Here is a 26,398-nt window from a genome sequence, read left to right on the forward strand (position 1 = left end):
GTTAAGGAAAACTTCATTTATCTTAGAAACGGTTGAACGTTTGTACAGGGTAAATGACATAAAGAGCATGTCATTAGTTGAAATGATTTTAAAACCCACTGTTATCTATTGGGTGTATGTTTCAAGGTAAAATCTTCACAGTTTTAATGAATAACAATTCTTTTCTAGATACTGAGGTTTGTGAGAGAATGGAATAGTCTAACAGCCATGAAGCAGAGAATTATCAGAAAAAGTGGCCAGCTTTTTTCTAATCCTGTTCTTGCTGCTGAAGAAATACTGTGTAAACAACAAGCCAAACTCACCAGTACCAAACGGTGTGTGCTGCTGATCCTCTTCCCTACTCTAGTCTAAGTATTATGTCTCAAGCAGTTATATTATACTTTCGTCATGATGATGCTAGATCAGAGGTCTTCAAACTTGGCCCTTTTATGACTCGTGGACTTCAACTCCCAGAATTCCTCAACCAGCGTGCCTGGCTGAGGAATTCTGGGAATTGAAGTCCACAAGTCATAAAAGGGCCAAGTTTGAAGACCCTTGTGCTAGATGAAGTGACAGTCTTTCTTCTTTTTAAAATGTCTTTGTATCCCAAGTGCTTTTTGAACTGCATAGTTGAAAAAAAAAATCAACAGTAAGTGCTTTTCCCAACAATAGTGGAAAGTTTCCTTCATAAGGTTTGCATTTTCTATTACTACTTGACCTTTTTGATAGTCTTATCACCAGTTCAGGCCTTGCTGCGAAAAGCCAAATTGGACAGTGAAATGCTACCAGGAGAAGGGATAGGTGGATTATGTTTGCCATTTTGGGGTGAGATACCATCAATATGCAGATGATACCCAGCTTGATATCTTTACCCCAGGCCCCGGAGTGATGCTATATAGACGTCTTATCCTAATGTTTGGATACTAATGAGGACTGGATGGGGCAGAATGAACTCTGACTCCACCCTACCAAAACAGAATGGCTATGGATATTTGAACCCTCTGAAGAAAAAGTTCTTCCATCTCTAGTTCTGGATGGAGTGTGGCACTACCCCAGAACACCAGGTGCACAGTCTGGGGGTCCTCCTAAACTCAGCTCCTGCTTGAAGAGTAGGTGGCAGCCGTGGCTAGGAGGGCCTTTGCACACCTTCAGTGGTGCATCAGTTGCACCTATATTGAACAGGGAGGCCCTGCTCAGAGTAACTCACGCCCTTGTAATCTCTTGTTTAGACAATTGTAACATGCTTTACACGGGGCTGCCTCTGAACAGGGCCCAGGTTGTTGGGGGCAATAGGCTGGGTCTGTAAACCGCTTAGAGAGAGCTGTAAAAGCACTGTGAAGGGGTATATAAGTCTGAGTGCTCTTGCTGTTTGGAAATTTCAACTGATGTGCAGGTAATAAATGGTGCCAGATATGCCGCACACATAGCACCACTTTTGCATGAGATGCATTGGTTACTGATGTGTTAAAAGGTGTAATTCAAGGTGCTAGTTGTCAGCTTTAAAGCCCTATATGGCTGGGGACCAGATTACCTGAGGGGTTGCCTTTTTCCAAGAGTCTCTACACACCCAACCCAATCTAGCAGAAGGGGCATGCTGCAGATCCCATCAGCAAAATAGTGTCGACTGGCAGGGACAAGAAGAGCTTTTTCTACAGTGGCTCCAGCTCTGTGGAAATTAGAATAACTCCAGCCCTGTTAGCCTTTCGTAAGGCCTTAAAAAACTGGCTATGTTCCCACGCCTGGGTGTTGATTGTGTCAAGGGTCACAAGGGTCCAGTTTCCTGGCTATATTGCTAACTCGCCAAGTATCTTGCCTGATACGTATATTTGTTTTGGATGTTTTTATTGTTTTTTATAGTTTTAAAATGTTTTTAATGTCTCAATTGTAATACATTTTGAACTGTAAGCTGACAGTTCATTGACTGAGATGGGGAACTATAGAAATTGAATAAATAAAAAAACTTAACTAAATAGAACTTTTTTAAATCCGGTCCTGGCCCTAAAATAGAACTTAAAATCTCATTCTTGCCGTTGAACATATACTGTAGACCCCACAGATTCCACATGGGTTGCGATTAACAATCAAGTAGCAGATCATCACTCAATATATTTGCACAGTACAGATGTAACTTTTTCACCACATATTATGATAAACAGCTTGTGTGAAGCAAATGTTCTACAAATATATCATTTCTTTTTCCAGATTTGAGTGCTAAAATATAATCGTGAATAGAACATAAATAGAACAAGCCAAAATAATGTTTTAAGGAATTAAAAATCTTGAATTCATAATCACTCTTTAAGATATAAAAATCAGAAATTCCTCATAATGTATTTTTTAGTTTGGGTTTTTTTTTTAAATCATGTTTATAACTCAGAATGGAGTAGAAAGTAATGGGGATATAGTAATAAACCTTCAAAAGAGTAGCGAAGCTTTCTAATTCTCTCTTTCTCTAATAAGAATAACATTAAAAAATAAGTTTTACCTCCAACTAGGCTGCTGAAATAAAGCTTGTAAGTAAATAAGTCTATTTTTGAATGTTGAGGATTTGTGGAATCCAAAGTTCATATACTGAAAACAAATTTCTGGCTTCCACGCCTACAGAGAAAAACCTTGTTCTGAAATTCAGAATCTGTTTGTTCAACCACTGTTTTATACATAGCTCCTTCCCAATATAGACTATTTTGGAAATCTTGTGAGAAAAAGATGGATTCAGAAGCTAAAATCTGTTTCCTTGTTAAGACGTCCTTACCTAACATTAACATTTTAGAAATAACTTTTGGTAATTAATGCTGTAACTTGCCCTTGGAAGGGAAGGATCACCTTGTGGGGGGCCATCTGTTTGTGAATACTGCACCTCAGTTTTTAGCCTTTGCTCAAAGCTAAGAGCAGAGTTTAATATTTTAGGTACATGACAAAAGAAGACATTGCCAGAGCTTCACTGACAAAAGCTGACAGCAGTGGCGGTAGCGTTCGTATAATCACCAAAACATCCAGAGAAGTTAAAAGAGTCCAAGGAACCTCTGTTGGAAAAGAAGATAATCATTTTATAAAGTAAGTTTAGTCGTGCTCTGGAGAAGAAAACAGAAGTACTGTATGACATTCTAATAAAGCACTTTTTCTTTTCTGTTCAATTGTGTCCAGTTCTCAGAGATTGCCTGGACAGGTCCCTGCTGTTTTCTTGGGTTTTTTTCAGTTTTTTTTCCAGAAGTGATTTGCCATTGCCTCCTTCCTAAAGCTGACAGAAATTAACTGGCCCAAGATCATCCACCTGTCTTTGTGCCTAGAGCAGAACTAGAACTCACATTTTCCCAGTTTTAGCCTGATGCCCTACTCTGTACTCCAAATTGGCTCTGTAATAAAGCACTTAGACCTTGATAATTGAAATTATTTTCAGAGAATTCATGCCCAGCAACTTTGGTGCCTCTTGGAGCCCTCGTCTGATAAAATGAAGTACTAGCACACTGCACTTTTTAGTGGCAATGCTATTAGTTAGAAAATGCCTCCCTAAGAGAAACTTTCCTGGTATCTGTTATATTTTTAGCACGTGATGAAAATGTTTCTGATACCTCTAGTCAGGGCTTTTTTTCTCATAGAACGCCCGGAACAGAGTTCCGGCACCTTTTTTGGATGGAACCTTATAGGGTAGGCAAGGCGGGTTGTATGACGTGTGTGAGTTCCGGCACCTTTTTTTTTTAAAAAAAAAGAAAAAAAGCACTGCCTCTAGTATAGGGGTAGGCAACCTTGGCTCTTTTATGACTCGTGGACTTCAACTCCCAGAATTCCTGAGCCAGCATGGCTCAGCTTGGAAACCTCTCCCTTTCCCCTCAGCATGGCTGACTCAGGAATTCTGGGAGTTGAAGTCCAGGAGTCATAAAAGAGCCAAGGTTGCCTACCCCTGGTCTAGTATTTAAACTTTAATAGACATTTTGGATTCTGGTATTCAGTTTGCAGTTGACAACAACACTTTAAAAAACAAAACAGCCAAATGACTTGGGCAATTTCTCTTAAAAACAAAACAAAACTAGAACAATAGCTGTTTTCTTTGGTAGCAGGATCACCAGCTATCATAAGCTTTGTCTTTCTGTCTTCTCTATACAGGAAAACATTTTTAGCCTCTTGTCTTTTCTATTCAGTGGATCCTTTGTTGATTTTATGCAGGAGCCTTAAAATCATTTCTTAGTTGGACGCAAACCAAAACTGAAACGTCTTTTTGTAAATCAAGTTTAACTTAGATTCAAAAGAATCTGACAGGAAACCAATATTAACTGTGTTGGGAAATATGTGCAAAATAAGGCCTTACTTAGTGTTATTTGATTGAATCATTCCTTGCTATACTATGGTAAGCCTTTTATAGCATAAATATGCAACATTGTAAAGGATGAACTCTGCACATGATTTTTAAGGGGCATGTTAGGAATTCCATAAATATAAGAAAGACAAAGAATGAATATATTCAAATCCAAAATAAAATATGCTTAAATTCAATTAAATAGAGGTAAATGTATTTAATAATTTCTGTTCCATTTCTTAATAAAAATACATTTTGGCAGGAAATCTAAGGATTTTTCCAAAGGCAGCTAACATATTATGTGGATAAATGTCTATTTCTAGATTTTATAACTTGCTATATATGCCAGGAATAGCCATAGGCTATTCAGTAATGGTGATAATATTATCCATTCAGTCGAATCCGACTCTTGGCAATTCTATGGACCGGGTCTCTCCACATCTTCTGATCTTGCACTATTTCTTTTGAGTTGTTCTATATTCTTTCAGCTTTGATGGTGTCCAGCCACAGTGTTTTTGGCAGCCTGGTTTCCTTTTGCTGCTAAGTCTTCCAAACATAATTGCTTTCTCCAGTGAATATTCAGTAATGGTACATAGTTGAAACAAGTTGGCACAACTATTTCAATACAGTGAGGAGGTTGCAATTTAACCAATGCTTTCAGCCTTTTGGGAGGAGGGGGGGGCAGATAGTGATAGGATCAGAATGGGAGATGTCTAAGAGGTAAAGCACCCATTTTCTTACTTAAATCCACTAACTCTTCTTTGTGCAGTTAACATTCAACCATTTTGTTACCAAATTTCAGACACAATAATCTGGGGCTGCTGAAATGAGATGATAGGGTACATTGGTCTGCAGATTGCCTACTCCTGTCCTAATGAAGCAACGGGATACAAATGTAAAAATAATCTAGGCATTTATTAATTTATTTACTGTATTATCATTTCTGTTTTAGGTTGCCTTCAGAAGATGGGAGTTGTCCAGATACCAGTTTAGTTTCTGACCAGATTGTTGCTGTTGAGGAATTTTCATCAAGCAAGGGCTATTTACAGGCGGTAGATAATGAAGGGAACCCACTTTGCCTAAGCTGTCAAAAGCCAACAATCCAAGTTGAGGCAAAGTTAACCCACACCGCCTGGGACACACGATTTTGTTCTCTTAAATGCCAGGAAGATTTCTTCTTCTATACTAATAATAGTTACTTGAGAACTAAAGTTTTTGAAATAGAACATGGAGTTTGCCAGTTATGTGGGTTAAATGCCCAAGAACTCTACCTTTGTGTCAGAGATGCCCCAAGGAGTCAGCGTAAAGATCTTTTGGAGAAGTCGTGGATGTCCAAGCTTCCTTTGAAACAGGTGAAATATGCTGCTGGAATACAGGAAATTGTTCTGTGATGAATGAATGAATGAGTGAATGTATGAATGTTGATTTTAGAAATATAGGGGAACTTTTAAAATCTTTTGGAAGAAGCAATTTGATCCCTTCTGATACTCATTAAAGAAGCCTTTTTTCAGGCTTCCAAAAAGCCTCGAAGTTGCAGTTGCTTATAGACATCCACACACTGATTAATGCCAACAAGAAACAATGGTTGGAAACTGATCAAAGAGAGAAGCAACCTGGAATTAAGGAGAAACTTCCTAACAGCGAGGACAATTAACCAGTGGAACAGCTTGCCTTCAGAAATCGTGGGTGCTCCATCACTGGAGATTTTTAAGAAGAGACTAGACAGTCACTTGTCTGAAATGATATAGGTTCTCCTGCTTGGGGGGGGGAGGCTGGACTAGAAGACCTCCAAGGTTCCTTCCAGCTTCTATTCTATTCTATTTTTTTTTTTTATTCTATTCCTAAAACAGCCGCAACTTTTCCTCCAGGAAGTCTAAACTTCCTTCTTTACTTTTTTAACCTCTTCTAATAAAAAGGTATTGGACTTGCACGCGTGAAGGTACCTTTTCTGAATTATTTTCAAAGGCTGATAAATTAAAGCTGTTTTCATGTAAAACTGCTATTTATACAATAGAATAATTAGATTACATGGTTATTGTTATGCCGTAAATGTTATGAACATTCATTATCAGGCCCAAGCATTCAAAGAATGAAAATTGTGCTGTTCAAACAGCTTGTTACTTAGCAAGCCCGGCTGCTCTCTGAACACAGCAGATGTAAGCATGGTAACTGTAGTCTCAATCATATTCCTTTGCAGAATGAATTAAATTTATTTTAGCCTTTCAGAGACAATATAGCAGATCAAAACAAGAGTAGGAAATCAATATATGTATGGGTTTTTTTTAATCGTGTCTCAAAAATATTAGGTAATACTAGAATGTCATCAGAATTTATTATTTTATAGGTTTGGAATGACCAGTTTTGACATTAGTCACAAATTTTTGATAGCAGAATTTAGCAGCTATCCCATATGAATCTGCGTTTGACACTAACAGCTCTGCTACATTTCATTTCCAACTCATTAGGAATACATTTGGATCTCCAATGTATCTCATTTCATGCTTTTAGAATGAAGAATAGCTGTCTGACTTGCTTTTTGAAGACAATTACACTATTAAGATGCATACTTGCTGCTCTTTTATATCAGTTTAAAAATTAAGAACAAAGCTGATTTCCCTGTGTTTGGTCTTCACAGATGTGACTTAATGATATTTGAACTGACATATAATTTATGTTTTCCTTAAATTAGCACTGCTATTTTTGTGGAACAATTATTATTTCTGAGGCACACAGAAAATTGATTTGACTAAAAGCAACAAAAGCATACTGGAAGAAAGATATAAGTATATGGCTCATTTCCACTTGTAGACGGACATGATATCTGATTGCCACCGATTCTATTTTATTTCAGTTAAATGAAATTATACTGAACCCAACTGAGGGCCATTTCTGGCAAGTGGATCATATCAAGCCAGTTTTCAGTGGGGGTGGACAATGTACTCTAGAAAACTTCCAAACACTATGTACAGTTTGTCACAAGGAGGTAAGTACAGGATGCAGCAGCAAAATACTGTAACTTTCATGAATTTTCAACATTAAGAAAACTTAATATTTTCTTTGTACTCTGCTGAAATTGATTTCATATGCTTTTTTTGTATATTTTTAGAGAACAGCAAAACAAGCAAAAGAAAGAAGCCAAGTTAAAAAACAATGTGTTGCTTCAAAATATGCATCAGACATCACAAAGTTTTTTGTAAAATTATGAAAGGTTTGATGAAATGGATGTCGCAGCTTGAATGAGTTGATATCAATCAAGTTATTTCAAATTAAATCTTCAGGCTGAACTATTTTGTAAGTTCCGCAACTGGAACTGATTGGAGGATAGGTTATATAGATTATAATTGGTATAACAACCCTTGCTGTTAAACAAAAATATCTTTTATAAAATTAAACATGTACATTAGTTCATCTCAAAATAAACTGGTACTTTTATATTGACTTTTTCCTAATTTATATAGATTGAAATATATAAAATCTTTTTTCAACATATTACCCTAAAGAGCAAAATATGGATGTGTGTGGGTGTGTGCATGTGTGCATGCATAATAATACATTGAGGTTAGCATTCAAAACTGGTAGTTGTCCAGGATTTGATATCATCCAATACAAGTAGAGGGGTGTGATTGCTATATTAACTACCAATAATTTTCCTGACTATACCGTATCATATAAAACAAAATGATTTAAATAAGCACATTGCCATCCAGGCCACAATGAAGTGAATTTTATTATACATAATATCTATATTTGTATAGCTGTAAATAATTTAAATCCATTGATTTATTAGGTTTCTAATCTACTCACTTTACATGAGCATAAAACAAGGCTGCGAAGCAGTATTGCATAATTTAATTTACACTTAATAATACACAGTTCTGTGATATTTTCGTTATCATTGTAAAGCAATTTTTTTTTTAAAAGAGGAATTGATCACTAAGTAAAGATGAGTAACCCCCCAACATCTATCAATGGACAAGGGGCTTTCATGGAAAAGATTAAAATCCCATAAACATTATGCATGTTGAACTGTTTCACGTCGGCATTACTCTTGAATATTATCTTCACTTCCAGGAGACTGGATAAACATCTCTTTAATGTAGTTGCTTTAACGTGACAATGTTGCTAGAGTGGATGTTAAAATCAGAAGAATGTCGTGTCGGATGAGAAGGCACCTGCAAGTCGGAAATCATCTTTTGTAAGAACACTGTACATCCGCTGAGGCAAAGGTTTGGAGTAAGGAGCAGGCCGTGGAACAGTTGTACGTAAAATAACCTCACGTCCTGCAGGGGGTGGAAAATCTGAACTCATTCCAGAATTCAAACGTTTTTCATCCATAGAGCCTGATCTTTTTAGTTCCTCCTCATAGGGCATCATTGTGGCAACCTAAAAGAAAAGAGAAGCCTCAGCACTGGGACATTTTACTGGATTCACATTTGTTTTTGAGATATGATAGCATAAAAACATAACAGTCAATAAATACTAAGTGTGACAAAGCACAACATTCACTGGGATATAAGCTTAAGGAAAAAGCATTTGTTCTAGAGTTTCTGCTTACAAAATTGACTAGCGCTGATACAAACACGTAAAATATATGTTCTGCACCCACAAGAATATCTCACTGAAATGCCAACAGGAGGCTTTAAACAATTTCACACTGATTTGTCCAACAAAGAAAGCAATTTATGTTATGAAACAACAGGCAATTGAACACTGTGATTCAATCAAATGATAAAACTGGACTGAAATTATTTTGCTCTGACTTTCTGAATGGTGGGATCTGTAACTAGAGAAACCTACTTTAATTAGACCTGGTATCAGGATGTCATCCATTAATCGGACATTTTTATCTATTCTAACTTATGCTGATCCTAACACACCTAAATGAAATTTTAAACTGATTTGAAATATTGTGCTTCAACAGAGTTTCTACTCAACCATCAAACTATAACTTCTGCTTGGTTCAAATTAACTGACCAGCTACTTCACACAACTGTAGTGTACTACTCTGAAAATGAAGATATTTTTTTTTCCTTCCAATATCAAGAGGTAAGAATTTGGGGGGGGGGGGGAAACTCCATAGAGAAAATAGCTTGAAAACAAATGGATAATAGTTTACGATTACTTTTATCAAGCAAAATGGAGAACCTATCATTTTATACAATGTATATTTTAATGCCATCAGAATTTGGTGCTTGAAATGCAGACGTATGAGTAAGATACAGCTATATTAAACAAAAAAAGTTGAAAGTTATACACGTAAAAATCTAGAAACCCATTTTATGCATCCATTTTCAACAGTTTCCTTCATTCTCTAGTGATGTCAAAGCTCAGTTCATAAAAAAATGACAATGCTTTTAAGTTGTGCAAATAAGCCATATGCTATATGCTGCTGCAGCCTTCATACCCATGCACCTACATGAAGTTAGGCGGATGACTAGAAACAGGGAAAAAAATCTAGTTACCTCCTCAGATGATTCAGTCAGCTGGGTAAGAAAGAGAATCAATGGTGAAAGGCAAGTCAGAGATGACTCACATAGGGTTAAAGAGAGATTTCAGAACAGAGGGGCAGCAGCCTTACAATTGGATTTGTTGCTATCCATAGAAACGGATAAAACACTTGGAACACAAAATAGATCTAAAAGAAACTGATAATAGGACTAGCACAAAGTAAACAATTGCATCAATATAGTCAAGTCCATCAGATTTTGCCATGAAGCAGTTATAAACCCTGTCTATCCTAGTTCAGTAATTGATGGGAGGCAGGACTTTTTGACCTCTGTAGCCACACACATTTACTAATTAGGATTTCTAAAGGGAATTCCTATAAATGTGCATTCAACAAATCAACTCGCAAGATGAGTAAACAACCTATGCCAGGGGTAGGCAACCTTGGCTCTTTTATGACTTGTGGACTTCAATATCCAGAATTCCTTAACTAGCCATGCTGACTCAGGAATTCTGGGAGTTGAAGTCCACAAGTCAAAGAAGAGCCAAGGTTGCCTGCCCCTGGGGCCTATGCCAATGTATCTTTTGTGCATTAAAGTGCATGCAGGAGATTGTATCAATGTTTTTGTATTAATCCAATGTGTATAATATTAAGTAATAGCAATTGCTGGCTCTGTGCAATACAATTGTAAAGTGAAATTAGCAATAGCAATCCTTCCAATTCCGGTCACTGTTGCTAACCAAATTCCACAGTTACTAGGTGAGGCAACTTCCTTCTGGCTTCCCACAACTAAAATAAATAGGGTGGAATCCAGCAGGAAGCTGCAAGTCCCAGACTGGCAGTCAGGTAAGCGGCCACTGCAGAATGGGGGAGGAAGCAAAGAAAAGCAGGGAGGGAGGGTGCACAAGGTGCAAGGGATTGCGAACAGTGTGTGTGGTAAGGATAAAGTGTGTGCAAGAGGCGTGGGGTTGTACAAAATGCAGCATGGGTTAGGAAGGGTCTGCAAGAGTGCGACACGGGTTGGGAGGGTACGCAAGAGGCACGGCAAGTGTTTGAGGGGGTTGTGCAAGAGGTGCAGAAGATTTGGGGAGGTGCATGGAGGTGCAGCACAGGACAGGTGAATGAAGGGGAGGGATGGGGAGGATGTACGCCAGGTACATGAGTGAGGAAAAGGAGCAGTGCAGTAATTTCAAATAGTTACTGACTGACTAGTCATAGGTTTCATAGGCTCTCAATCTATGACTATTCAATAAACTGTTTGAATTATGATGGTGTTAAACTGAAGGGTGGTGATTATAAGTGGTCTTTGAAGTTCCAGCAGCCCCCCCCTCTGCAGTTCATAATCTGTACCCACACACATCCTGACTCCCACTGCATCGTTTAACCCAATAACCCTATTGCAGAAATGCCTGTGTAGATTATAAGAAGCTTGTTTTTAAAAGGTTGTTTTTAATATTAGCAATATATTAATATTGAAAGAGGGTGTCATGTTAGAATGGGTCACAGTGGTTCTCTATGATGCATCGATTTCTGTTCTAGCAAGTAAACCCAGCATAACAACACATGCTGCGAAGTCCTCAGGAAAGATTAAAATCCGTTTCAGATAAATACAGATTAATAAAGAAGAAACTATTAGCATTGGATGCAGCATCTGGATAGCATCATAAAAATGCATTTGGAAGGAACCAAAAGGCTTTGGACAAAGAGAAGCAAAGAATCCTGAACATGCTCTATTTATTGGTAATATCTAAACCAAAATAAGCCACTAACTTGCAGCAGTTAGTCTAGGAATGGGGAGAACCAAGTTGGTATCCCTGCCTATTCATGAATCTTATGGCTGGGCTGGTCACCCTCTCAGATCCACCCAATTCAAAAGGTTGGGGAGAATTATACCTGTTGCCCTAAATTCCAAGTCAGAGAGAAAATACAATGCCATCATAGTAGAATTGAAGCTGGTACTGATTAGGGGAGGGGGTGGAAATGCAGCATACGGTGACTTTTTTCCTGCGCCAAACAGCAGTATTTTTTGCTTTAAACGTCTGGTTGTGCACCACTTATAGTCTACTCTATGGCTTTTTGCATCCAAGCCTCAGCTTGACTATTTTAAATCATTCTGTGAAGATTTCTTCCATCTTGTAAGTCATGCTTTCTTAAGTCTTCACTTCCCCTCATACTTTTTCCATTTTTTAGGAACTTGGTAGCTCTTTAATTCTGTCCCTATTCCTCGTGCCATTACCTAATCCATCAAGTTGTTCCAGCCCTGGTCCTAAATCAATATCACACAGTGAGATGAATACAGGTACATTTTATAGGCTGCTACCGTCGTATAGTATGATTAAATATTAGGCTTGAAAATCATTCACTACTATTGCCAAAGGCAAACTTGATCTTGTTCTGGCATTCCTAATACGGTACCACCAGTATCACATCTTTTGAATTAATGCCATATCACACTAAAATACAGCAATCTGTTGGAATTTTTGTAAACATTTTATAAAACTACTTCCTGAAAAGAACAGGTTCTACCATTTTCTTATTTAATTGGAATTTTAACACAGAATTATATTTCAACCCTGGTCTATTTGGTCTAACTTTGCTTAGTTTTTAAATATTCATGCAATTTGGTTATTTTAGTTAGAACAGACTATCACGGCTATTTCTCCAGAAAATACACCTATCAAGTGTATTATGTAAAAGCCAATTTTCAAAACCTGGCATTCGAGTATTACAACAAAAAGAGCAATTGTTTTATAAGTATATTAGAGAAACTTAGCAGTCCATCTTACCCTTTGTGCATTCACAAAAAGTTTGTGAATTATAATACCAGCAGGCCCTCTTCCGGCACCAACGACTGATACTTCTGGTTGTTCCAGAAAGGAATTTACAAATCTGACAGCACAGAAAAAGTGGGAGGGAATACATCAGCAAAAGAAAAATCATTTTACGCAGACTGTTTTAAAAACACTGGAACACTGAAAGTTCTCAACTGACATTCACATTCAACAAAACATTTTCAATTGGCATTCTGAAGAAATGATTCAGGTTGCTTTATCTATGATTGAAAACCTTGTAATTAATTCCCTTTAAGGGAACTTTAATCATGCAAGTTTATCAAAACAAGTCACTTACTTTTCTAGATCTTTGCGTTCTTCTTCTTTACTACATTTTTCTATTCCAAATTTTGCTTTGAGAGACCTTGCCCGAGCAATAGTGGCTTCCACATTCATAATTTGACCAATGATTTCCTGGGAAAAGACAAACAAACAAAAAAAAAAACCAATTTTCCCTACTTGTCATAAGTCACATATTTCAAAGCTTTGCTCAAACTTTTATCAGAGCTGGGTTCAACAGAATTTCCCAGGATTGCTCTTCCTCTTCTCTCACATAGTTAAGACAATCATATATAACCTCTTTTTTCCTGTGATTATCATAAAAATATTTATTTAAAAGCTACATTTTAAAAATGTTTTTCTTGGACATTATTAGGAAAATAAAATTCCTTACTTCTAATTTTTTGTCTTCTGGATTTGGGAACCGGAGAACTTTACTGGAATGGCTGATTATCTGCTTAATTATCTTCTTTACTAATCCAATCTCTTCCAGAGATTCTGTTGGGAGGGAAAAAGCCCATGAAGTACATTGTAGTAAACGCACCCTATTTTTTACTTGAAACATACAACCTTGCTTGTTAAAAGGTTATTTACCTTCTTCTTTTACCTTGAGTACGGCTGCGTGGATGACACAAGAAAGAAGATGCCTTGCAAGATCAGCTGGTTTCTGAATGGCTAAATAGTGTAGGACCTGAAGATACAGTAAGCCAATTAGATTGCCATAACCTTGCTGCAAAATTGACAACCATCTTTCAAGGCTTCAAAACTGAAGGTTGCTCATGTTCCTTTCTTAAGCACTCAATCAAAAAGCATCTTTCTCAAGTCTCTGAAGGGAGGGCCCACCATCTGAAGGTGCTTCTAAATTTATCAAGTTTATTTATTTTTTAATTGAAAGGAACAATTTTTTAATTGAAAAACAGTATATAGCAGGGGTGTCAAACTCAATTTCACTGAGGGCCGCATCAGCATTGCAGTTGCCCTGGGGGGGGCGGGTGGGTGTGGTCAGAGTGGGTGCAGCCTACTGGGTGGGCGTGGATGGGGTGGGTTTGGCCTACTGGGTGGGCGTGGCCAGTTCTACATCATTTGCATCAAGGGTGCCTATGGGGGCCTGGGCAGGAGTGGGACAGATCTGAGGGTCTCTGGCAGAAGGGGGTGGGACCGGGGCAAGTGCCAAGGCATGGTCCACCGGGGCAAGTGCCAAGATAGCCACCACAAATTGTACATTGGCTCCCGGCTGGCCAGGGCCAAGGCAGTGGGGGCCGTTCCCTCACTGTTTCCAGGATGGCTTTGCGGGCCACATGAAACCACTTTGCGGGCCACATCCAGCCCCTGGGCCTTGTGTTTGACATGTCTGGTATATAGCATGCTAGGTAGAAGAAAAGGTGATGAAAGGCTGAGACAAAAGCCAAGAAAGTAAAATTCACCATACTTATTGCTTAAAAGGAAAACGGGCTTAAGTTCAAAAGTAACTGAAAGTCACTCTGTTACTTTATGTTCTTGTGAATAATTTATTTAACATGTTTCCACATTCAAAGTGGTTGCCAATTTAGACAATTGTATTTCCAAATGTAACATGCATTATCCAGTCTTACTTTGAAAGTGACCTGCGTAGTTGGTTACCGTTATGAGCAACGCTACAGAAACTCCATACAAATACATTACAACAAAAATAAGCTAAGCTAATAAATGAAAGTGCCTCTAATGGACTTTCCCCAGTCTCTATATATTAGGATGGGCACCATGGAAGCTTTCAGATCTTCCAGAATTAAAATGGAAATGTCTCAGGAACTCCCCTAAGCATCTTTTTTACCTTCTCTGCCTCACGGGTGTCATCAAATAGGCGCCTCTGCCTCCTTGCTGGAACAGGCTTCGCTGTTTCCCATGCTTCAACCCACATATTACTTGGAATCTTCATTCGGGCGCTCAGCTCGCCCTTGATTACTACACCCCCCTTTTCATCCACAGTTTCCTCTTCAATGTAATCCCGGGGCGAATACCATCTCACAAAATCTTCCAGACAACAACCAGGGTTGGCAGCCTAAGAGGAATGGGGGGGGGGGGGGGGAGAGAACATGCTTATTTCTATGTAGGCCATGATTATCCAAACTTGAATGAAGAGGAATTGTCCTGGGCCGCATATAAAACACGTAATAGAGTTAATGTACATAAATAACAAACTTCCTTTATTTTTTATCATCTTGTGGGGTCGTATTAGTAGCTATCCGGAGCCGCAAGTTGGTCACACCTGATACAGATCTGCCAGACAATTCTTTTTTTGAAAAATAAGAGAACATAAATGAAAGAACGGTCAAAGGCATTATATATTGGCACTTCCATCTTTTAAAACCTGAACACACAACATTCAAAGTGAAAGCCTACCTTCCTAACATTGTAATTTTCAACTTGTCTAACATGATCCTAGATGTGACTATTGCTTATAAATTTGCAAGTGGTTATATAACACGTACAAATCAGATCTGGGTTTGATTTTTTTACAATGAGCCCAACTTTTCAATACAAAGATTATTCTGATCACTGGTATGTTTGTAACGTATTTAAAAGTAAGGTTATTTCAGAAATTGGGAGTTCTTTAAAAGCTCAACTATTTTCTATACCATGGGATGTACAGATAGCAAAAACGTCTTCAAAGAAAAAACAAGAAAAGCCAATTGCCTCCTGAGAAAGTATCTTAGGCTGTGTCATGGGAGGGCAATCTGTAGCTTCTCAGATGTTGATGAACTGCAATTTCCTGATTCCTTCACCATTGATTTGGTAGACTGGAACTGAGGGAACATTCCAATTCATTCCAAACTGGAAGGACACCGTGGATGTCATGGATATAAATACAAAAATGTTTATCACCATTTTGTTCTTTAAAATAAATAAATGAGGGTCCAGTCTCCCCCAAATAGAGTTGTAAAATGGGAGTCTAGGATAGGACCCAGCTTCTACTTCTGTATATTTTTGAAAGAAAACGAGGGATTGTTGATAGCAATGGTATGTATTTTATGATCTAGTTTCTCAAGTGTTTCTAATTTTCTATACTGTGCCAAAGAATGTAAACTACAAATAAGTATTAAAATATATTAGACAGCTGTTGTAAGATTTAACCTCAATACTGGGCATTTAGCTTCTGCTTCCTTCAAGTTCAATTAAACTATACTTAATTCACAGAAAAGATAGCCAACCAATCCGCAAACATATTTTTTGATCTGAATAAGCATAATTTGGATGAGTGAGCTTATCAAAAAAGGGTGAGAGGGAGAATGTTGACTTAATATTAATACAGACAACTGGCAATGAATACATTTTCCTGAACAAAAAAGCCACGTAACAAACATGCTAGAGAACCTACCACATTTCTCTGTAAACATTTCTCATTTACAGCACGCAGATGGCAGTGGAACAAAAGACTAATGAGTAAAATGAAAAAAAAATGATAGAAAAGAGGAAATATCCTGGTAGATATGTTGTATGAGATGTTTATGTTACCATACAGGTAGCCCTCAACTTATAAGCATTCAATCACTGTTCCAAGTTACAATGGCACTACAAAAAGTGAGTTATGACCGTTTCTCACACTTACGACTGCCGCAGCATCCCCGTGGTCACCTGATCAAAATTTGGATACTTGGCAAACGCATCGTATTTATGAAGGTTGCCGTGTCCTGGAGTAATGCAATCGCCTTTTGTAACCTTCTGAGAAGCAGTCCACGGGGAAGCCAGATTCACTTAACAACCATGTTACTAACTTAACAACTGCAGTGATTCACTTAACAACTGTGGCAAGAAAGGTCGTAAAACGGGGCAAAACTCACTTAATAACTGTCTCGCTTAGCGACAGAAATTTTAGTCTCAATTGTGGTCCTAAATCGAGGACCGTCTGTATTCATTGCAGGATGACCCTGGCAATCTGTACCTACTTTGAAAGATTCCATATCTGAGAGCAAGCAAGCGCTTTGCATGCGAGCTCGAAGATGAGCTCCTTCTGCTGACGTTCCCAGCTTGGCCAGTACTTCGGACTGTTCTTCTAACAGATCCTCTGTCATAGGGGCTGGTTCCTGAACGAGTAGAGAGAGAGAGGAACTCCTGTTACACTCATTAGCTCTTGTTAGGGAACAAAAGAACTGAATGTGGCTTCCACCTGCTCAAAACCTATTATTCAACCTCTTTATTCCAAAGCCAGGTAAGCCAGTCCAAAACCTGATACTTTCTGAATGCAAATACAATCCAGTCATTTAACAGATTGCTGAGGTTTTTGCAAAATAGGAAATGGGAGAAGACAAAGGAAGGTGAGAGATCAGCTTGGATTTAAGACGGCTTCGTGACTTCAAGGAAAGCCAAGAATTGCATGCAGTGCTAGGCCAAGAGGAGGAAAAAAGCATTAATTGGTTATCCCGTGGCTAGCTTCTAAAGAAATAAAAATAAAATTAGTTTCCATTGTTGTACATTTCACAAATGTGATACATTGAGATTTTTATATATGGATGAAACGCCCATACAGGTGTCCCTCAACTTTCAACCATTTGTTTAGTGACCATTCAAAGTTACAATGGCGCTAAAAAAAAAAGGACGTATGACCAGTTTTCACACTTGTGACCATGGGCAGCATCCCCTGGGCCCATGATCAAAAATTGGGCAACTGGCAACGGGCATGTAGTTACGACAGCTGTGACGTCACGGGCTCATGTGATCCCCATTGGTAACCTTCTCAACTCGCTTCAGACAGGCAAAGTCAATGAAGGAAGCCAGATTTGTTTAATGACCTAATTATTCACTTAACAACTGCAGTGTTTCACTTAACCACTGTGGCAAGAAAGGTCACAAAATGAAGCAAAACTCACTTTAACAACTGTCTTGCTTAGCAAAAGAAATTTTGGACTCAACTGTGGTTGTAAGTTGAGCTATGTGACTTTGCTGTTGGCACTGTCTTGCTTTCTTTTTTCCCTTTCCTGTAAACATCTTGCTTAAAGGAAAAAGCAACGTAATACAGTTACTGCAACTATAACTGTACAGCTCGTCTCCCATGCTGAGTTTGAATGGGACTCATATTGAATAGAATTTTTAAAAACCAAGTCAAAATTACATCGGTGAGAAAATCAAATCAATTATTTTAATATTGTTCACGTCTCACAAATCCTTGGAACCCCCTTTTTTTCTTCCTCTGAAATGGAGCTGAACTAGGAGATACCAGAGAAGCAGAAATATTTGTAGAGATGGTCCTCAACTTATGACCCCAATGGAGTTCAAAACGTCTGTTGCCAAGTCAGACAGTTAAGTGAATTTTGCCCCATTTTACAACTTGTCTTGCCACAGTTGCTAAGTGAATCACTGCAGCCGTTAAGTTATTAACACGGTTGTTAAGTGAATCTGGCTTCCCCGTTGACTTTATTTGTGCAAAGGACACAAAAAGTGATCACGTGACCCTGAGACACGGCAACTGTCGTAAATATGGCCAAGTGTCCAAATTTTGACCACGAGACCATGGGGAGGCTGCAACAGTTGTAAATGTGAAAAAGTCATAAGTCACTTATTTCAGTGCCATTGTAACTTCAAAAAGTCACTAAATGAACTGTTGTTAAGTCGAGGACTACCTGTAAATGTTACCCACTCACCTGGGTTACCGGCACGTAGAGAGGTTGTCCAGGATGAAGCAATTTCATATTGCCGTACGGATGCAGGCGACCCTCGGGCTTCAATGCTAACGTCTCTTTACTACTTTCCTTCGCAATTCCTTTCTTTCCGCCTTCTTGTCCATTTCCTTTAAGCTCCTCGGTGTCACTCAGGCATTCAAAAAACTCTTCTTCGCTGTCACTCCAAGATTCCCAAGATTTCCCCACTTCTCCTTTTTCTTTATCACTCTCTTTTGGATCCATCGTGTCTTTTTGTTTTTCTAAGTTAATCATCTTTTTCCCCTCATCTCTTGCTTTCTTTCTTTCAATGCAACAATTTAACATCTGGAAAGCAATCAAACTTCCATCAAGCACACTGAAAATCTATCGTTAGCGTGAGCAATGGGTATTTTCACAATAGCAACGTTTTGTTCACATATGTCAGAGAAGAGAACCCAAAAGGGAGCCTGAATTAAAAATTTATTATTGCAAAAGACAGCATACTTCTTCATATAAATCCTTATCCCAAATTTATAGGCTGTCCCCAATCTGTACAACTCGTGGTGGCTTACTGGATACAATTAAACAGTAACTGATCACAATTTTTCAAATAAAGATTAATACATAAAAGAAAGCATGTAGATTTGTAAGATTTACCTGGAGTTTCTGATGCAATAAACAACATCTCAGATCAGGTGCACTGCTGGTTAACCTAAACATTAATTACATTTATATTACTACAGCAATAGAAAAAGAACTGAGCTGCAAGACATAGAGATGCTGCCACTTTCACAAAAAGCATATACGGGTAGTCCTCAACTTATGACCACAACTGAGCCCCAAATTTTCACTGGTAAGCAAGACAATTGTTAAGTGGGCTTTGCCCCATTTTATGACCTTCTTGAAAAAAGTTCAGATTCTTCAGTTTGCAATCATTAGCATTATGGAGATGGTAAGTAGAAAATATGTGCAGATAATCCTTATCACCGCAACTGAGCCCAAACTTTCTGTTGCTAAGTGAGACAGTTGTTAAGTGAATTTTGCCCCATTTTATGACCTTCCTTGCCACAGTTGTTAAGTGAATCACTGCCGCTGTCAATAGTGAATCTGGCTTCCCCATTGACTTTGCTTGTGAGAAGGTTGCAAAAGGTGATCACATGACCCCAGGACACTGCAACCGTCATAAATACGAGACAGTTGCCAAGCGTTCGAATTTCCATGGAGATGCGGCAATGGTCATGTGAAAAATAGTCATGTCACTTTTTTTCAGTGCCATTGTAACTTTGGTCATTAAATGAATAGTTGTAAGTCAAGGACTACCTGTATAACCTGTCAACAACTTAAATTAAGACCTTTGTGTCACAGCCTAACAATCTTTTGAACATAACTTTGCAAACAAGAAGGCTCGGATATTTCATAATTTATCAACCAAATCTCCCTCAAAAAGCTATTTATTATAATAGGCTGCTTAGAATCTCCTTCTGAACAATCTACACAGACGATACAAATGTATCCAGCTTTTTCTCCCTTTTATGTTAAATAAAAGAAATTGGCTGGAAATAACTTTTTGAGATGGCAGTAACATTTCACTCTCTCTTCAACCTAACTCTTGAGGAGTGTAGAAAACTATTGATGTACTATTAGTAATAACTAATAGGCCAAATGCTCACCCTGGGATGAAGAAGTTGTTCTCCCATCTATAGCGCATTTCCAAGACAAATTCCTGCCAGAGGTGTGCAACCCCTTTGACTCCGCCATGATAAAAGTTGATCATACAAAGACAAAGAGCCAGTTTGTATGTCAGACTGTCTGAAGGGGCTGATTTGAACTGGATGTAGAGATTCTACATATAAGGACAAATGAAAAGAATCTGTGAAACAATATTAAACTCAAGCACAGAATTGTAAATTGTAGAATTTAGTTTTAATGTGTCCAGTTGTTTTCCTTAAACAAAGCATTATGAAAAGTCATCCTAATCAAGCCCATGAAATTTGTTTTTCCTTTGAATAAAAGTAATTAAAATCTGGCACATGTTTTTCACATATGCATCTGAACTTACAGAGTCTTCGCCATCCGGGGGTGGAATGCTTCCTGTTGAAGCATTAGTTCTAGCTTCAGATCCATCTGCTGATTTGTCAACAGCATCAGGGAATAAATACTGGAAAGAAAAACACGTAGCCTCAGTTTTCCATTTTTTCACATGCATTAGATGTTACTATTACATTGCCTTGAAACATGGCTACCAAACACTCAAATCATTATTTCTTCTGCTGTGAAGCTATCAACAACACATTTTGTTGATCGGCCAATGTGATTAAGAGAGCATCAATCTGATCTCAAAAGCTGAATGCCTGACAGCAACCTCACGGGTGGTTTGTTTTTTGTTTTTTTAACTGAGCCTTCTAAATGCTTTTTCGTGACAATGCCAGACATTTAGCAGCAGTCCATTTTCAATGTGCCACAGCTAGATATCCATCTCCAGAGAAAGGTCAGATTTGTTATTCGAGTGAAAGTCACTCAAAGCATTCTTGGCTCAGACAATTTATAACTCATCATAAAATGTAACTTACCATGAGACAAGTATTCAGGACTTCATTATTTAAAGGAGATTCATCTATGCCTCTGTGTTTACGAATCTTTTTCTTTGCAGTGTGAACCATGTTTGTCACTGACAATTTATGGATCGGGACTGGGGCTGGTTCTGTGAGCTTGGACAAAGCATGGCTTATATCAGCATCTACAAAATATCAAGATTTGACAAATAAATAAATAAATCGGTGTTCTAAAGTATTAACTTGTAATCTAATTTCCTTAGTATCTTTCCCTTTCTTGCCTTATAGATTCATTTTTAGCAAGCAAGCAAGCAAGCAAGCAAAAAAGGACAAAGCTGCAAAGTTGGTTTATTAAATCTAAAATGCCCTCTGCTACTTAATTCAGAATTAAGTTACACTCCTCTTAAAAATAACTGGAAACACCTGCTAGATGTGCAAGCGAGGCCAGAGAGATGACATTAAAATGATCAAAGTTACTTGGCAGTAAAGCTTAAAAATAAGTAAAAAATTAAATATGGAAAGAGGACAGATACAAACAAATGATAGGTAGTCCGCACTTAACAATGGTAACCGAGACCAGAATTTCCATCACTAAGTGACGTGGTTGTAAACCACATTAAAACAAATCACTGCAGGCTGTCAAACAAGAATGTCACATGGTCGCCATTAGTGATTTCCTGCCGGCTTCTCCTTTGACTCTGCTTGTAGGAAGCTGGCAAAAGTCACAAACTGCAATCACGTGACTACTGAATATTGCAACATTATAACTCCAAGCCAGGCATCAGGACACTAACTGACTTTGGTATAAGGATCAGTTTTAAGTAGTGCTCATTCACTAGGGATAACCGAAGATTTAAATACTCAAGAAGTGACTTTGATGTTAAATCTTATTACTGCAGCAAGATTATTAATAGCTCAATACTGGAAACAAAAAAACTTGCCTTCAATGGATGAATGGAGAAATAAGGTCTCTAACCTGGCGGAGATGGCAAAAATCTCCGCGTATTTGAAAGGTCAATATCAGGAAAGATATATTAAAATATGGGAAAGATGGATAGTTTATATACAGAAGAGATATGAGATAAAAAATTATCATGTAGGTTATGAATAAAAAATTTTCTTATGTTAGTAGAATGAATGTTATGAAGGGGGTTAAAGAAATTAGGATGTTGTTTATTTTAAAATTAGAGAGTATGGTAGATAAGTTGTGGATATTATAATGGCTTGGTAACCCTGTGTTCAGTTCTGGGAAGTGAGGGAGGGGAAGGGGGGGAAGGGAGGGGAAGGGGGATAAAGGGGTGGGGGGAGAGTTGGGATGGTATTATAAGTATGCATTAATAGTTATATAACTAAAATGTGTAATGTTAGAATGGAAATATATGTATGTTAATGCATTTTATGTTTGAAAGATGTATAATTTTTTCTACTTTAAAAATAAAAATTTTCAAAAAAAAAAAAAAAAAAGTAGTGCTCATTCAGTGTCATCATACGTTCAAAAGCCATAAAATGAGTGGTTGCTAAATCAGGACCACATGTACTGTGCAAAAGGATTTTTTAAAAAAAGAACTGACATGTTTCTTATCCCAGGGCTTTTCAACCTTTTCACCCATTGTACTACTTTTAGGATATGGCAACATCCGAGTACCACCAGTCACCTAGCAAGGTGTCAAAAACTTGATGACCCCCCAAAAAAAAAAGGAAAAAAGTGATAAAGTACAGGTAGTCCTCGACTTACAACATTTCGCTTAGTGACTGTTCAAAGTTACAATGGCACTGAAAAAAGTGCCCCCCAAGCCACAGCCGAGCAAGACATCTGCCTGCCCACCCGGCGGCGCTCTTCCTCCTGTCCGAGGTTTTCATTGTTGTGAGCATTTCTGTTAGAGGATTGGCAGCGGGGGGTGGGGGTTGTTTGGTTTTTATTCCCCCCGTCTGCTGGGTGGTTGCAGCAGGTTTTGGTCACTTCACAAGACCCTGGGACACTGTGACCGTCATAAATATGAATCAATTGCCAAGCATCTGAATGTAAGTCACAAGACCCTGGAGATGCTGCAACATTCCAGCTGATTGGCGCTTCTTCTGGGCTCAGCAGAAGCACCAGGATCAGTGCCAAGCTCCAGCTGGAGCCTGGCGCTGATCCTGGCACTTTCACTGAGCCGACAGCCCTGCAGCTCCAGCCATCTCTCTCAGGCTTGTACGGTGCTGCCACCGGTTCAGCTCATTCCCTTCCCCCGCTACCACTTTTCTAAGATGGTCGCGTACCACCTGCCAGGTGCCAATTTACCTCAGGTGGTACCCGTACCACTGGTTGAAAAGCCCTGTCTTATCCAATAGCTCACAGAAACTGTTACTCTTTGTTTTTATTAAATACTACTTAAATGTTTTCACAAATTCAACTGTCCCAATCTTTGATAGTTTCAGGAAAAACTATGAATTTACCTTTCCCTTCTTCTTCAAATGCTGATCTTCCAAGAATCTCATCAGTTGATTCTTTACGACGGCATAATTTGAAAAATTCTGTAACAAAATCACCTGCAAGAGGAATTAGTCATGCAGATACTTTACTGTTTTCCACGAAGGCATACTCCACATGAATAATATTGGGATTTAGTAGAAAAAGTATTCCCTTTTATCAGACCTATAGTTGGCAATTTACATTCAGTACTAAAATTAAACTATTGGTCTACTGGAAGGGCTTTAAATTTCATATTATAAGAGTAACTAGGATTTAAGATGCTAGCATAAATATAAAAACATCGTGCCAATAGAATTAAAATAAATAAAATTAGGATTTCAAAATGAACCATGAATAGCTAACTATATAAATCTAAATACAAGTTATTTGTCTTCTCTGTCAACACAAATCCCACGTTTTAATTGGAAAATATATAATTGTCCAATGTTGGGTGAATAATCAACTGAGTGTGCTATGTTGTATGTTCAAGTTCACTTAGATTTAAATATTTAAATATTAAGATACAAATTGCCTTATTTGAAGTTTAGGGAGCTTTCTAAATCAGACATATGCCATTAAGAATTAATATAATTTATTGCTACCACAGAAGTTGAAACCCACATATAAATATTTAAGTATGGCAAATGAAGCCATAAAATTGTTAGTTTTTTAAAAAAATCCAAATTTTACATTCAAAACATTCCAGTGCTATTTTTTCTGAAGTAGAAACATACTTTAACTATTAAGACATAGAAAGAAATAAAAGATTGCTCTGACTGCGTTCTTTACCACAAAACCTACACGAACTTTTCAGTATCGTATAATGCTATGTCAGCTTCATATCTTGCTGTAATACAGCTAGTCCTCAACTTACGACAATTGAATCCAAAATGTCCATTGCTAAGTGAGACAATTGTTAAGTGAGTTTTGGCCATGTTACAACCTTTCTTGCCACAGTTAAGTGGAATCAATGAGGCTAGTTAGTAACCCGGTTGTTAAATGAATCTTGCTTCCCCATTGACTTGGCTTGTCAGAAGGTTGCAGAAAATCACATGACCTCAGGACACTGCCACTGTCATAAATATGAGCAAGCTGTAAAGTGTCTGAATTTTGAATTTTGATCACATGACCATGGGGATGGCTGCAACGGTTGTAAAAGTAAACAACAGTCATAAGTCACTTTTTTCAGTGCTGTTGTTAACTTCCAGCATTCACTAAATCAGGGGTAGGCAACCTTGGCTCTTTTATGACTCGTGGACTTCAACTCCCAGAATTCCTGAGCCAGCCATGCTGAGGGGAAAGGGAGAGGTTTCCAAGCTGAGCCATGCTGGCTCAGGAATTCTGGGAGTTGAAGTCCACAAATCATAAAAGAGCCAAAGTTGCCTACCCCTGCACTAAATGAACTGTTGTATACCAGTTAATTTAAAAGAAAAAAAGGCAAGAGGACAGAATAAAGCTCTGGAAAACTTACTCAATAAGCACTGTGGATTATCAGCTTTTCTGACTCTCACAGACCACTGAGGTGCTTGAACAGGATCCAGGTCTCTTTAAAAATAAAATAAAAATGTTAACTTTGTTTCACCCAAATGCTGAGAAGCAGTGTTTGAATAAAAACACTTCAGTTTTGATAATGATCTTAGCATATCCTGACAAAATAAAATAAACCCCATCTTTTAGGTAGGCCCTCTCTGCCATTTTTGACTAACGTGGTTATTTTTACAATCTCAAAAGGGCAATGGCTTGTTTAGACAATTTTGAATTAGAGCATTTTCTGAAAATTTTCCCCATGTTAATTATTCAAATTAGCATATTAGTCTCAATGTGTGTAGTGGATTTTTGAGGCCCTCAGGATGGTAAACAAAAGGACCCAAACCTCCATTCCCAGGAGCTCCTTGGGTCTTCACTCCTGTTTCAATTTCTTCTAGGGTAGCAACTTGGTAGATTTTACTTTCCAGGGGGGATGCCTCACCTGGAAATCATTCCCTAATTCCGGGGTATAGGAAAGCTCACACTCTATGCTACTTTTCTTGTGATTCTAGCTCAATTCTTAGAACAATTACTTGAACAGCAGCCACCACTTAATTCTGCATCTGCCAAACTTTTCCTAAAAGAAAAAACAATTCCTAAATATTGGGAAGAACTTTGTGTTGGTATAAGTCATTCAAGAATAGACTGCTTGAAGTACAGCAAGTTTTCTTTTAACCAATGTTTTTATGCAGGTCACCACTGAGCACTGCTTCCTGCTTTGTTTCCATTAGATTCTTTCACAAAAAAAACCCAACAATATTCACATAAGAAAACTGTTACCACATAGTGCGGTTTAACCAGAATGAATGGATTCAACAGCATCTCTTATTAAACAGATATACATTCACATTAGCAAAGTCAACCTTAATATTATTACAAACGTTGCTATAATGTTCATTCTATAGCAGGGGTGTCAAACTGCTGGCCCATGGGCCGGATGCATCATGCTGAAACCGCATTGCTGGCAATGGAAAAAAGTCATGATATGTCACAACACATCACGTGACGTTGCGAGTTTGACACCACTGTTCTATAGCAAGCCTTGTTATATAGCAGTGGTGGCGAATCTATGGCACACATGCCAAAGGCGATACTCAGAGCCCTCTCTGTGGGCATGTGCGCCGTAGCCCCAGCTCCGCTCCCCCCATGGCTCCCTCCTCAACAGCAGCCCACCCGGAGTGTCGCCCCTGGGCGTGGCCCATGCAGAGTAGCGCAGCCAAGGACATGGCAGCTGGGAAGTGGGGACAAGACTGTGCCCTCCTGCCCCGTCTCAGGGCGTGGGCGGAGGGCGTGGCTGCAATGGCGCTGCTGGGCCGCCTGGGTGATCTGTGGCGGGCCGTGGAGGTGGTGGGTGGCCCTGCGGGCGGGGGTGGGGGCAGAGCGGGCAGGGACGGTACGGTTTTGGGGCACTCGGTCTCTAAAAGATTCA

General features: G+C 38.5%; 2 protein-coding genes across 2 annotated transcripts in view; one reads left to right on the forward strand and one right to left on the reverse strand.

The window, feature by feature from the left end:
- ZRANB3 (zinc finger RANBP2-type containing 3) overlaps nucleotides 1-7,510 on the forward strand; it is a 51,719-nt gene extending 44,209 nt beyond the window's left edge. Inside the window, exons 17-21 of the mRNA XM_015812441.2 lie at nucleotides 169-314; nucleotides 2,887-3,033; nucleotides 5,223-5,622; nucleotides 7,122-7,253; nucleotides 7,377-7,510. Of these exons, the coding sequence (XP_015667927.2) occupies nucleotides 169-314; nucleotides 2,887-3,033; nucleotides 5,223-5,622; nucleotides 7,122-7,253; nucleotides 7,377-7,475 (924 nt within the window). The 3' untranslated portion in view covers nucleotides 7,476-7,510. The remainder of the gene's footprint in view (nucleotides 1-168; nucleotides 315-2,886; nucleotides 3,034-5,222; nucleotides 5,623-7,121; nucleotides 7,254-7,376) is intronic.
- A 466-nt stretch (nucleotides 7,511-7,976) lies between these two features.
- Nucleotides 7,977-26,398, reverse strand: part of RAB3GAP1 (RAB3 GTPase activating protein catalytic subunit 1) — a 32,170-nt gene continuing 13,748 nt past the window's right edge. The window contains exons 11-24 of the mRNA XM_015812442.2: nucleotides 24,914-24,987; nucleotides 23,427-23,519; nucleotides 21,009-21,175; nucleotides 20,498-20,596; nucleotides 20,109-20,281; nucleotides 19,096-19,150; nucleotides 18,442-18,783; nucleotides 16,750-16,887; nucleotides 14,637-14,864; nucleotides 13,421-13,517; nucleotides 13,221-13,324; nucleotides 12,846-12,961; nucleotides 12,503-12,605; nucleotides 7,977-8,653 (exon numbers count right to left, since the gene is read on the reverse strand). Coding sequence (XP_015667928.2) covers nucleotides 8,411-8,653; nucleotides 12,503-12,605; nucleotides 12,846-12,961; nucleotides 13,221-13,324; nucleotides 13,421-13,517; nucleotides 14,637-14,864; nucleotides 16,750-16,887; nucleotides 18,442-18,783; nucleotides 19,096-19,150; nucleotides 20,109-20,281; nucleotides 20,498-20,596; nucleotides 21,009-21,175; nucleotides 23,427-23,519; nucleotides 24,914-24,987 — 2,032 coding nt within the window. The 3' untranslated portion in view covers nucleotides 7,977-8,410. The remainder of the gene's footprint in view (nucleotides 8,654-12,502; nucleotides 12,606-12,845; nucleotides 12,962-13,220; nucleotides 13,325-13,420; nucleotides 13,518-14,636; nucleotides 14,865-16,749; nucleotides 16,888-18,441; nucleotides 18,784-19,095; nucleotides 19,151-20,108; nucleotides 20,282-20,497; nucleotides 20,597-21,008; nucleotides 21,176-23,426; nucleotides 23,520-24,913; nucleotides 24,988-26,398) is intronic.

This window comes from Protobothrops mucrosquamatus, unplaced genomic scaffold (genome assembly GCF_001527695.2).
Source record: "Protobothrops mucrosquamatus isolate PMUCROS unplaced genomic scaffold, P.Mucros_1.0 scaffold84, whole genome shotgun sequence".
NCBI classification, from domain to species: Eukaryota; Metazoa; Chordata; class Lepidosauria; order Squamata; family Viperidae; genus Protobothrops; species Protobothrops mucrosquamatus.